Source organism: Artibeus jamaicensis, unplaced genomic scaffold (assembly GCF_021234435.1).
Source record: "Artibeus jamaicensis isolate MK-2021 breed Jamaican fruit bat unplaced genomic scaffold, CSHL_Jam_final contig_1016, whole genome shotgun sequence".
NCBI classification, from domain to species: domain Eukaryota; kingdom Metazoa; phylum Chordata; class Mammalia; order Chiroptera; family Phyllostomidae; genus Artibeus; species Artibeus jamaicensis.
Genome location: NW_026521195.1, coordinates 6,346,472 through 6,359,544, shown reverse-complemented (window position 1 = coordinate 6,359,544; position 13,073 = coordinate 6,346,472). Strand labels below are relative to the sequence as shown.

General features: G+C 39.5%; 1 protein-coding gene across 1 annotated transcript in view; it reads left to right on the top strand.

Annotated features, from left to right (window-relative positions):
- The first annotated feature begins 767 nt into the window (after window positions 1-767).
- SEPTIN7 (septin 7) overlaps window positions 768-13,073 on the top strand; it is an 87,434-nt gene continuing 75,128 nt past the window's right edge. Inside the window, exon 1 of the mRNA XM_053661649.1 lies at window positions 768-998. Coding sequence (XP_053517624.1) covers window positions 938-998 — 61 coding nt within the window. The 5' untranslated portion in view covers window positions 768-937. The remainder of the gene's footprint in view (window positions 999-13,073) is intronic.

Below are 13,073 nucleotides of genomic sequence, written 5' to 3'. Positions count from 1 at the left end.
AACTAGAGTGTGAGCTCCACGAGGACCGACCCGGGCAGAAGGGGAGACGACACAGTGTGACCGTGGAGTGGAAGCTGCAGCAGCCAACCCCCTGGCTGTGCCCGGCCACCAAATGACAGCGCTAGGAGAATGTCAGGGCAACCAGGGCCTAATCTCACTTTCATACCCGAGTCCAGGCAGCGGAGAAAACGGGCTGGATGGGGGGAGCATAGACACTTGCCTCCGAGTGTCTCTTCCTTTCACTCACAAAGCCGCCAGGTCAGTAGCTGGGAGCTCAGGCGTGGACAAGGCCCCTACCGTGGGCGCCGCTCCCTAGTCTGGCCTCTTCCAGCGGTGCCTCTCTGCCTTACGCCAACTCCGTAAATAGGCGCTAAAGCCAACCGGGTGGCGTCCACCTCCTCAAAACGTGACGTGAACAGGCGCGGGGCGGCACTCACGGCGGCCATCTTTAATTCGGGCAAAACCCCACCCTCGCACCCACCGGCCACTCCTTCTCGCCGTCCTCGGGGTTTTCACTGACAAATGTAACGTGGTTAAAACTTAGAGACCATGTTGAAGAGACTTGCACAGAGGCCTGCCTACCCGTGATCCCCGAGGGGTCAAACCCCGCAAATTTAAACATGGCGGCTGCACCCGAAAAGCAAAATAGTGCGAACGCCAATGAAGTCATGCTCACTATGGAGCAGGGCAGCGAGGCGGGGAAGGAGTGATCTCGCGAGAGCAGATACTGCCTCCGCTCGGCCCGGAAGCCTGCGCCAAGGGGGCGGGGGCGGCGGAGGGAGCTGGAGTCGAGTGAGAGTCCAAGGAGGAGTCCGTCTGCTGTCGGCTGCGCAAGCGGGGCAGCGACGCCGGGCGGCTACGCCGCGGAACTGGCGTAGGCGCCTTTGGAGAATCCGCGGTCTGCGTCGCTCCCGGGCTAGTCGCGGAGGGGGAGGGGATGTCGGTCAGTGCTAGATCCGCTGCTGCTGAGGAGAGGAGCGTCAACAGCAGCACGATGGGTGAGCCTCAGCTCTGGGCCGCCGCGGCTCGGGTCGGCTGCTCGGGCCGCGGGGGGCTGTGGGGCCGCGGGACCGGGCTGGGGGAACGCCCCTAGGCGAGGCGGGGGCAGCCGCCGAAGGAGTGGGGTGGGGGCGACGGCGGGCCCCGGGCGCGGCGGCGGACCCTGGGGGAGGGGAGGCGGCGGCGGTGACAGTTTGAATTGAACGTGAGGAAAGCCGCGGCGGCGGCGGCATTTCCTGTGCCGCGGCGCGCAGGCCGGGGGAGCGGGGGAACGCGAGCCGCGGCCTCCGGCGCCGCCGAGGGAGCAGCCCGAGGGGGTCGTCTGCGCTGGGCCCGCCGGCTCCCGCGGCTCCGCTTCCCCCGCGTTCGGCCGCCTAGCCCGTGGCGAGCTTCCCTCGTGGGCGCGGGCCTGGCGAGGAGGTCGGGGTGGGTGGGCCGGTCCCGGAGGGCGGTGGCGGGGCGGGAGGAAGAAGGATGCGCCGTGCTGCAGCTGCGGGGAAGGCGGCGGCCGCGGCTGCAACGCTCAGGCACCCGCGTCGCCTGCTCTCTCCCCGCCGATCGGGGTTTCCTCTCCCCAGGCGCGGCCCAGGGGGCCGGTGGAGGGCTGACGAGGCTTGAGGACGGGGGAATGGGAGCCTGGTTTTGGGCTTAATTTTTAAGGAAAAAGGGGAAGAACGCCAGAGAAGGGCGCCCTCCCGAGGAGTGGAAAGGTGGGAAGGGTCGCTGCAAAAGGGAGGGCCCCTGATGGAGATAAGGCCCGGGGATGTTTAAGGGAGTGATCTTTAGAAAATATGTCAGTGTGTTCAGTTACTCTCTCAAGAAGCCCTTTCATTTTCTTTCCTCCCCCACGTATTGGAAAAAGAGCAAGGCCATTTCATTCACATTTTCCACTGCCGAGTTCCATCTCATTCTGGGTGTATAGCAGGAAATAAGTCACGGAGATCGTTCTAACACATTTTCATGTGCTGTTTGCACTGTGAGAGCACACTGTTTCAAATCTGGGTTTTTGTTGTGCATGGGAAATACTTTGTGACATCAGGGGCTGGCTTGGTTACTGAAATAACTTACTCTTGCGAGTTTATTGTTTACAGTTCAGCTCTAAACTTTAAGAATTCTTGTGGCTCTATTTTGATAAAAGGGAAAGTATCCTATTGAATGCCCTTGAGAATCTAAAGGAACAAGCGGCGCAGATTCAAAAGCGCCTTACTGGTTCTATGTATTTTTGTACTTGCAGCTGATGCGTACGGTCGGCCTCCCCTCGCCCGCCCCCCAAGGTTGTGAGTGAGCTGAGGGGAGACTTCTAGGCGTCAGGTGTACCGACAGATACTGACGAAATGAAATTCATGGAAGCCCCGTAGACCGAAGGGGGGTACCTGGCATGTTAGCAGCAGTTTCAAAGCTGTTACCGCTGCCTGGATCCCTTGTTCCACCAAAGAGCAAGGGAAGGGGGCTCGGCGTGGGGGGGGCGGGGGGGCAGGAAACGGCCTCGCATCCCGCCCAGCTGTTGTGTGGGTGGAGCCAGGGGATGGAGAGTCGAGGGGAGCTGGGGTGAATGTGGACGCTGCGTAGATGGTTTGCATGGCACCATCGTGTCATCTGCGATGGGAGGACATGATGCAGCGAGGTCCTCTTCGAACAGTTATTAAAAATATCACGTGTGCTCTTAGGCTTATAGAACTGAAGTTCATAACTGATTACAGAAATTCATTTTGTGTTTATCAAGTAGATTTCAACTTACAGAAAAGGTATATATTTGTAATTTAGTTAAGGATTTTGGTTTCTGGTTTTGTTTGGAGATAAGGTATTCAGTACATAACTACATGAAAGGTAGTGTTATCAATAGGTTATGTTTCACAAGTTTGTTATAAAAGTTACTTGGATTGATGGGAGTTTCCCCCACAGAAATAATCTTAAGTAAATCCATGCCAGGACTGCTAAGCAAGTTTGAGACAAGGTAGGACTCCTGACAGACTTTAAAGCAATTGTGGAGGGTTAACAGCAACAGACAGATGCTCCCCTCCACATCTTCTCTCCCCCCCCCGCAAAAAAAAAAAAAAAAAAAAAAAAAAGCTTGGTTAGGAGGAAGAGTAGATCTGTGGTTTCCAAGGTCTCCTGAATGGGGACGGTCAGATGACAGGACCAGTCAGAGTGAAGATAGTGGTAGAGCACTTTGGTTTCAGACTTCTTGTAATTTAATGGTAGGCATACATACTCACCATGTGCTCTACTCTGGGTTTTACCAATAAGAGTATTTTTACCTACGAAATGACCAGTTGAGAACCGTGTTTCACATTTTGAGCTAATAAGCTATCTTCAATTTTTTACTAGAGGTTGAAAATTTTTATTTTAACATTTATGCATTTTACTAAATTTTGAGACAGAACTTTTGGCATGTTCTTTTTTAATGTACTAACTTTGAGCTGTAAGTAACAAGATTAATTGTACAATGAAACTGATGTAGAAAAAACATTAGAAAAAAACGTGTTTTTGCAAAGAAGAATTTTAAGGTAGCATGATTATAGGTTAGTCCTGCCAGATGAGAGCATACTGTTAAATGCAGACTGTTGGTCTCTACAGTGGAGTTTTGTATTTTGTAGACTGCAAGTTGAGACCTCTTAGTTGGTCTTGAAGTCAGTTTTGTGGATTTTTACTGATCCTTTTCGAAAAGTGGGGAAGAAATAGAAAGTAATACATTGCACTTAGTAAACAGTTTTGGGGTTTAAATTTTGTTTTATAGGTCTTGTTTGGGATATAACTTTTTTTATTAAAGATTGTGATTTAAAAAGTTTGTAAAAATACTTGAGGGGGTGGAGGTCTTGGTGTGAGGAGGAAAGACTTTAAAATACTGTAAGTCCCTACATCTTTGCCTTATTTGGATTCATTTATTGTGTACTTCAAATAGCAGGTATGCTTAGAGAGACCTGGGGCCTACTGCTTGAGAGGAGCTCACCTCAAAGCCAGATTGAGGACCACTGCCCTGGGTGATGGAGAGCCATGGGAGGATTGTAGGAAATGGAGAAGCAAGAAGACTTTCTTAGCCATCTAGTCCATTCTTCTTCCTGGAACTCCTACCACTTAATACTTAGTATTTTTCAAACTTGGGAATCAGAATCACCTAGGTAGCTTGTGTGTGTTTATCATTTAATTAATTTTTGCATATTATTAAATATTTTTGCAAAATATTATATAATACTAGGTTAGTATTTTCCAGAGCAGAATTAATGAACTTCATGCGTGAGGTCGATCAGGGCCCCTTATATAAGTGCCCTGTACAAGATGTACTATTTTTAATCTTGTAATACCATATTTTTACTGTAACTTTTTGACATTTAGATGTTTAGATGCACAATTACCATTGTGTTACAGTTGCTTACAGGATTCAGTACAGCAACATGCTATACAGGTTTAGCCTAGGAGCAATAGGTTAAACTGTACAACCTACGTGTGCAGTAGGCTGTACACTGTCTAAGGTTTGTTTATGTGCACACTGATGTTCACACAATGACAAAATTGCTTAACTTCATTTCTTAGAACACATCCCCATTTTAAGTGGCACATAACTATATGGATAGGCTGTGATTTGTTTAACATGTCCCAGGATTTTGTTTAATGCATCCAAGATTTTGCTACATAAACTATGACATAATGAGTAACTTGGGACATTGATCTTTTCTCATGTGTTAGTATCTCAGATACTAACTCCTTGACACAAGACACTATCAATTAAAGCAGTAGCACTGATAGCGGTTACTGGCTTAGGATTTCAACACTGAAGTTCATTCACTTAACAAATATATGTCTTAACTAGGGAAAGTGAGTTAAATGCTGTGACAGTAGAAATAGAAAACATGGTGATTAAGAGCTTGGATTTTAGAGTCAGGCCTGGGTTCATGTCTAAAAAACCTAACTGAACCTTGGGCAAATAAAACTTTTTGTTTCCTTCTCTGTAAAGAAGAACTCTAATGTTATTGAAAAATTAAATGAGATAATAATACACGGCAAGTTCTTAGCCTGGCATGTAATAAGCTTTCAAATCTAAGCTTAAAAAAAATATGGCAATTGAGTATTTACTTTTCTGCCTCCATTATAAATTTCTCAAAGTCAAGGACTGTGTTTTGTTCACTTTTATATTTCCCACCTGGCATTTACTTGGTAAATTATTTGTGATATGATTTTAAAGTAGGTATACAGTGGGGAGAATAGAAAGAAGGACATCTTTTCCAAACTGGAAAAGATGAATCTCTAAAGGTAGGGGCAAGTGATTTGGCAGAGGAAGGATAACTTACTCTAAGCTGAGAAACCATGGCGGTGTAAGTAATAAGGCTACAGAGGTAAGGAGAGGTATTGTGTGCTATGTTGAGGATTTAAAAAAAATCTTTATTGAAGGGTTTTAAAAGAAGAGTGGTAACTGTGAGCATCATGATAATTTCTGTAGGGAAAGAGAGCACCAAGGTGGGGCCGGTGAATTAAGGAAGGTTGAGGTAGCAGTTTGAGGACTAAAAGATAAGGACATTAACTAGGGGTTTGCAAAAGACATGAAGTACAGGGGGTGGTTGTGAGGTGTGTAGTATGTGAGGAGATGTAAATGGTGGGTAATGAATCCAGAAATATCTGAGCTTTCTGGAATGTATGGGTGATGAGTAAGTACGGTACCATTCCTTGAAATAGGTAATTTAAAACGCAAAACTGAGAGGCTTGGGGAACTTTCTTAGTGGTCATGTGTTGTAGTCTCAATAATAGGAGAGATCTGGAATGGAAATTAAACATTTTAAGATTATTATAAACTTACTAATTTGTGCTTTGCATTTTTATGGTTAGTATTTGAATATGCCTTATTAGACAAAAGTTATACTGTAGTTTGGTCATTTAATTTGTTGGTACTGTTTTTGTTTGAAATTTTAATTTTAGTTTTTAAGATTTGGTTGGTATTTGCTTTGGTGAGTAGAGTTGAAGGAAATTGGAAATAAGTGATTCATGTGAAAGTTCTGCACCCTTCAAAGTAAGACAGACTGAAGTCACCGGTTTCTTGAGTAGTATTAAAATAGTAGTAGTATTTAAATATGTTTACTTATTTAAAGTTTCTCCTGGTATATTTCACATCAGTAGCTGTTTGGAACCAAGAATGATGCTAGTGTTTCTTTATACAATGACATTTTGTATCTTTAAGTATTCAGATTTGTATCCTTATGTCCATTGGATTGTAATCAGAGTTCTTTTTGAGGAAGATTTTGCTATAGATTGGCAATTAGTTTTAGAGAATATTGTAAATATTTTCTGTAACATCATTATTTGTTAAGTGGGGGCAAAACATTCATAGTAATTTTATCCCAGTGCTTTCTGTTAATACTGTTATTAAAATAACCAGGGTTCTGCTTCACTTGTTACATGTAGCATTCAGGGATGTGAGGTGATCTAAACAAAGAAAAAGTTTTCAGTAACTAAAATATTGAATACCTTTAAGCATCAACATTTTAAACTATTTTTAATTTTGAAAAGTTTCATAAGTATACTTAGTTCCTTTCATGATTAATTTAAACAAATTAACCAGGAGGGGGGAAATCCACTAGGTTATATCAATCACTAAATGTTAATTTGTGTTCTTTTTAAACTACATATATATTTTTTCATGGTTGTAATTAGTGGTTTGTTAGTGGATCTTAATCGTGGTCAGGCATTGGAAACACTAGGTGTGAAGTGGGGGTTCAAAAGTGCGCATTTTGAGTGTTTTAGTTACTTCTGATGAACCATTATAGTTGATAACTTGTGGTGTGAATTATCTATTAAGAGATAATATATGTAAACGTACTTTGTAAATTCTTAAATTTGATACAGAACCAAGATGATACTCACTTTATCATCTTTAATATAGCTTTTGGTGCAATAACCTATATCACAGGTGGCAACCACAAGGCCCACCAGCTGAATCCACCCTCCACCTTGTTTTGTCCGGCCCAGCACCTCGTTGCCTCTAATTAAGGAGTAGTTACATTTATACAGTCCTAAAATTACATTCAGCCCTTTGAAGGTGACTGTGAGGCTGATGTGGATCCCTATGGAAATGAGTTGATACCCCTGACCTATCAGAATTAAATATGGATTAAACATGTATTAAATATGTATATGGTATTCAGCGTTGATATTCTAACTTGCCTAGCCATTTTATGTTGTAATTTCAGTATTTTAGAATTATTTTAAAGACTATTTTAAGCAAACCTCTTCTGTCTTCCTGGGGTATTTGTTAGTTTAGTACATTAACTTGTTTTAATTTATGTTTCTTAATATTACTGGAGAAAGATTTCTTATATATAAACTGGTTAGCTTCCTTATTTTCAGAAGAATATACTGAACTTATTAAAAGCATGATCGGGAATATTTGGTTTTGTGCTGTGACATATATAATATAGGACTATTAAATAATGCAGTACCATCGTTATTTTTGCTTTTTTAACATTTCTTTTCACCTTTTTCTGCTCTATGGATGTATCTACTTTCCTCTATGTTTGAAGTTTGTACCTATCTAATTTGTTGTTACAAATCTTTGTGATTTAGTTGCTCAATTTTTATTTCCTGATTCATTTCTGTATGAAAGTTCTTCTTGCTACTAAGCATTGAGTTAGATTTCCATTTCTGTTTTCCAGCTATATTCTATTTAGTTGAAATGCTAAGTGAAATGCTATATTCGATTTAGGTGAAAATAAAGGAGAAGTGTTTCATGTTTTGTGGGCGTATAAAATAAGATGCAAATAGAAAAGAACTTCAAAAACCAAAATATGTAGTCATCGTATAATTTGCAAAGATCATACATGCTCAGAGGACAACCTGTAGTCTTAGTTTTCTTTTTGCCGAGAAGAGTGACCCTAAGTTTGGAAACAAGACAATTTGGCAGAAAAGATGAAATTAGTAATCCTAGACAGAACTTTATAGTCAGTTCTGTTTTGGGTTTTATATTAGAATATAAAAGTTGACCTAACACAGAACAACTAGGACTTACATTATGAGGTGATTCATTCAGCTGAGAGCAGACGAGATAACTAGAATAACTTAGCTGGCTGTGGGACTCGCCAGAAGTTAAGTTTGCATTTGACCATGGTGCTGTCCTGTTAAAAAGATAATTATGTAGATGTAGTTCTTTTTTCCTCTTCTTTGAAATTTTGGAGTAATTTTAGACTTGCTAAAAAGTTGCAGCCCCTATCTTTTTGAAAATTAAGTATTTGGTCAACATGGAGGAAATGAGAAGTAATACCACAAACTTGCTAAACACATCATATTATATGAGATAAATGTACTATCAACATTAATTAGTACTGGTCTGGAGTAAGGGAGTAGGGGAAGAATTTTGTGCTTGATGGAAACTTTTATTTGAATCTGTTAGATGTTTTGAGGTAGGGCTGAGGGATTCCATTAAGTTTTTTGAATTGAAGAGCGAGTGTTCTAAGTATAGTTCGTCATTCACTAGTGGATTCCATTTAACAAATAGAATCTAACCAAGATGAATAAAGGACTGGCTTTCTTGTTGAGTAGTTTCCTCATTGGTCTTACTGCTTCCAGTGTCCCCATTTCATTTAATAAATCTTTGTAAGAGTATAGTACCCCAAATGCTACTTTCATAATTGACCTATTACAGAACTTTAAATATTTTCTATTAATAATATAGACTTCTGAGGTTTTTGTTAACAATACTGTTTCCTGGGCCCTGCCAGTAAGACTCTACTTCTCTATTTCTAGGTTGAGGCCCAGGTATCTGTTTTTATAAAGCTCCCCAGGTGCTTCTGATGACAGCCAGGATTGGGAATCACTTACCTGCAATATAAAAGCCTGGAGGCCTTAATAATTGCACATTGTACTCACTGTGTGTGAGTGGCGAATATTTCATATATATCTTACAATAACCTCATAAAGACATCATCTCAATCTAAGGCTCAGAAAGGTAATGTAACGTGCCCACCAGAGGATAGCTATAAGAGCAGATATTGGAAGGCATATTTCTAGCTGTACTTACATTGCTTCGTGACTCTGTGTTCCTTCATTAAAAACTGAGGCAGTTATTTCAGGTCCACCTTGGTATGGCTTTTTCTGTCTATTCAGATCAAATCATGTTTTGTATTGCCTCTCCTTATGCTCTTCTTCTCCCCCTGGAAGTCCCATCATCTGTTAAGGAAGGCCCAGATCAAAAGCACTCATTTTGGAAAACTTTCTAAACTATCTGAGTCTTAGATGATCTTTTCCTTATTTTGAACTTCTTTAAGAGTACTGTCTTAGTGGGTAGGCACTGTCAGTTTTATATGTATTAGTTGTTTAATATTACAAATATTGTTTGTGGGGTAGGATTGCGATGGCTGGTATGCTCTTTTGAGCCCCCTCTGATTTCTGGCTTTATTGTATATAGTACAGATGATGAGTAGGATGTTGTTTTTATAATGAAATATAAGTTGGAGACTTTGGTTATGTATATGAGTAAAATTAGAATTTATAGTTTTGGGGTATCAAATTATTTTGATTAGTAGCTCAACAAGGCAGACTTCCCAAGTCTTTGGTTGTAGAATAAGTTTGTAAAAATACATAAACATTTTCCATATTTCATTAATAATTTTAACAATAATATAATTTGGTTTGCAATAGGTTTTTAAGATTATTTTCTTAGGAACTGTATTAGTCTGGTTGGGCTTTCATAATGGAGTACTGAAGATTGGGTTGCTTAAACAACAGACATTTATTTTCTCATAGTTCTGAGGGCTGGAAGACCAAGATAAAGGTTCCAGCAGGTTTGGTTTCTGGTGAGGTCTCTTCCCGACTTGCATACGGCCACCTTCTTAGTGTGTTCTCACATGGCCTTTACTCTGCACAAGTGGAAAGGAAGGGGGAGATAACATCTAGTGTCTTTTTCTCTTCTTTTAAGAATATCAGTCCCATGGGATTGGAGCTCTTCTTTAAAGCCTACTTTGAAAAGAATATAAAATATCTTACTAATTTTTATATTGATTGCATGCTGAAATGTTTTGAGCATAGCAAGTTAAATACATTATTACAATAGATTTTACTGGCTTTTTTTTTTCTTTTTTAAAAATACGACCACTAGAAAATTTTAAATTATTGTGGCTTGTGTTATATTTCTAATGGACAGAGCTTGTCTGGCATAAGTTGAAAACTCACTACTTTCTAAGGAAGTGCATTTCATCTTTGAGTAGCTGTCACTGTTAATTTTTTTATTCTATTTTTGTACTTACCTGAAGTTTACTATTTGTATTCAGAAGTTCTAATTTACTCCTTGAGACCAAAAAGATAAATCTAATTTTTGTTTTTAATATTATTATTTAATAGTTTGAGAACAGCCCTCTCTGAGTCGTTTGTAGAGACTTAGCATTTCCATTTCCTTTAAAGTTTAGCATTTGTATAGCAGGGGGTTATTTCCTTCTCCCATCATTTCCTTCTCTCATCATTACTCACCTCTAAACTTTATTTGGCACATATCCCTGCTGATACCCCAAAACTGAGTGTCTCATGATCTTATCATTGGAGATTAGCATACAACCATCTTGTCTCATTCTGCTTGCTATATAAGTTTGTTAATGAGACCCAAAGTTAAATTACCTTTTAGGGTAGCTATTGATTTATGAAGTGCAGTGTCTGCTAAGATGTCTCTGCTTTTTCCTCTTACGCTGCTATTGTTTCATCTTCACTTTTGGGGGTGGTAGTAATTAGAGGGACTTGTTGATTGGCTGAAAAAAGTCCTACCACCTTCTTATTTTTGTAGTCTTGTTTTATAGTTCTGATTTTACCTGAAACCTTGTCTATCAGATTGTGGTTTTAGGGGAGGGGAAAAATGACGTTTTAGATCCACATATTTCCATGTTAAATTTCATTGGGTTCTGAGTGTGTCATAGGATGTTTTTGTTACCTTTCTCAGCTTTTATCATCTGCCAGTGTGACAAGCATATCTGTCATGTTTTTATCAAAGTGTTGAATGATGTTATCTGGTTTAATTAAGGACGGATCCTTACAGTGTATAATTCTGTTGAATTTGACATACAAATAAACAGCTTTTAGTCCATCTTATTTTATAGTTTTCCAGCCTTTATTTTTCTCCCTTGATTGCATTCACATCATGATTGAAATCTTGTCAGTGATACCTTCTATAATTTTTTCCTTTGCAATCTAATGAACTTGTCAGAAATGGAAAATAACATCTGATTTATCTATTTAAAAAGCGTACTGACTTGTGGTGACCATGACTTTATTTTCTTTCTATGTGATTTTTTAAAATGGAAATGCTTCAGGTTTCTCAATAATAACTTGGAAAACAGAAGATATTATAAAACTGAATTATCTCCAAATCCAGATAGCAAAATACAACTAATCTTAACATTTGAATATATTCTCATTCCAGCTTTTTTTTTGGTAAACTTTTTAAAAAACAGTAATTGGTTGTGGCACATGATTACATTTTTCTTTGGTACTTCAGCTAAGTCATAGGTAGCTGTGTGTTTAACATTTTCAAAAATTGCCAAACTATTTTCCTTCATAGTTGTAGTAGTTTACTTTCCCATCAACTGTGTGTGAAAACTCTAAATTGCTTCACACACTCACCAACTCTTGAGGTGGTCACTCAATTTTAGCCATTTTAGAAGAATTGTAGAAATACCTCATCATGATTTTAATTTGCATTTTCCTGATGACTAATGATGTTGAGGATTTTAACCGTGGGCTTATTCACCATCTGTGTCTTTGGTGGTTGGTTGAAATGTTTGGTCCATTTTTAAGTTGAGTTATTTGTCTTATTGAGTTGTACATTTTAGATATTAGTCCTTTGTTGAACTATTCAAATAGCTTTTTAAAAACATTTTTTTATTTATCTTTAGAGGGAAAAGGAAGGAGAGAGGGAGAAAAATATCAATGTATGGTTGCCTCTCCTGCGTCCCCTGCTGGGAACTGGCTTGTAACCCAGGCATGTGCCCTGACTGTGACTCCAACTGCGATCCTTAGTCTGCAGGCCCACGCTCAGTCCACTGAGCTACACCAGCCAGGGCTCTATTCAAATAACTTATTTCTCATCATATTGTACTTTTATCCACTGTCAATAATTCTTGCCTACCATAGTTATTGTGCTGTTTGCTTTAATAGTGATTTTCTATTGTGCTACATTTTAAAAATTGGATTCTTTTGTAAAGAACCATTTTTATGTATTCTTCATTCATTCACTAATTTATTAATATTGATATAGGCATGTGAATATTAATTTTGTCAAATTGCTCTTGATTTGACCATTGAGAGCTATTTCATGTTGGCTCCTGTTCATCCTTTCAGTATGCCCCATCAGTTTTTTGGTGCACTTCCTTACTTTCTGGTTCATCTTATATTATTCTTCCTAAGCCTTGGAATCAGTCATTTCTCCAAGGAGTCCAGGTTCCTTTTATTTGGGAATAGTATTTAGAATGCAAGGTCTGAGCACTGAAAGTGGTCGTTGCTCTTGTGGTATCATTGCTTCTAGGTGTCTTTAGCAGATAGATCTAGGACATTGTATAATTACATACATTCACACATCCATATTAATTTCTATATGTATCAAAGTGAGTATAAATACTATATACATATATATTGATGTAAAAACCATGAATTCTTATTGATACACCAATTCCAGTCCACTATCACAAGGTTCAGTCTAGTCTTTTCCTTATTTGTCACTCCTTTCTTCAACAGTGAAAAACCTGGCTCTTATCCACAATTTATTTACATGTTTGTGTATATATAAATGTAGTTTCAGAATTGCTGTTAAAAATTTATTTACTTACCAGGGTATAGCATTTGTATATACTTTTTGTCTTTAGTCTTATAAAGTAAAAAATATATATTTTTAATGTTCTATCCCTTCCCCCTCTGTTAAATATGGTTATGTTATTGATTTGAAATACAGTTAACTTCATTTGTTACTTCTCTTCTAGTTTATTTTGTGTTCTCACATCCTGGCTGATATTGATTATTTTTTTAATTGGAATACGTGAAACTTTACTATGGTGTTAATAGTCAACTTTATAAAACAGTATGTCCAGAAGCCTCCCTCACTCCTTACATTTCTTTTT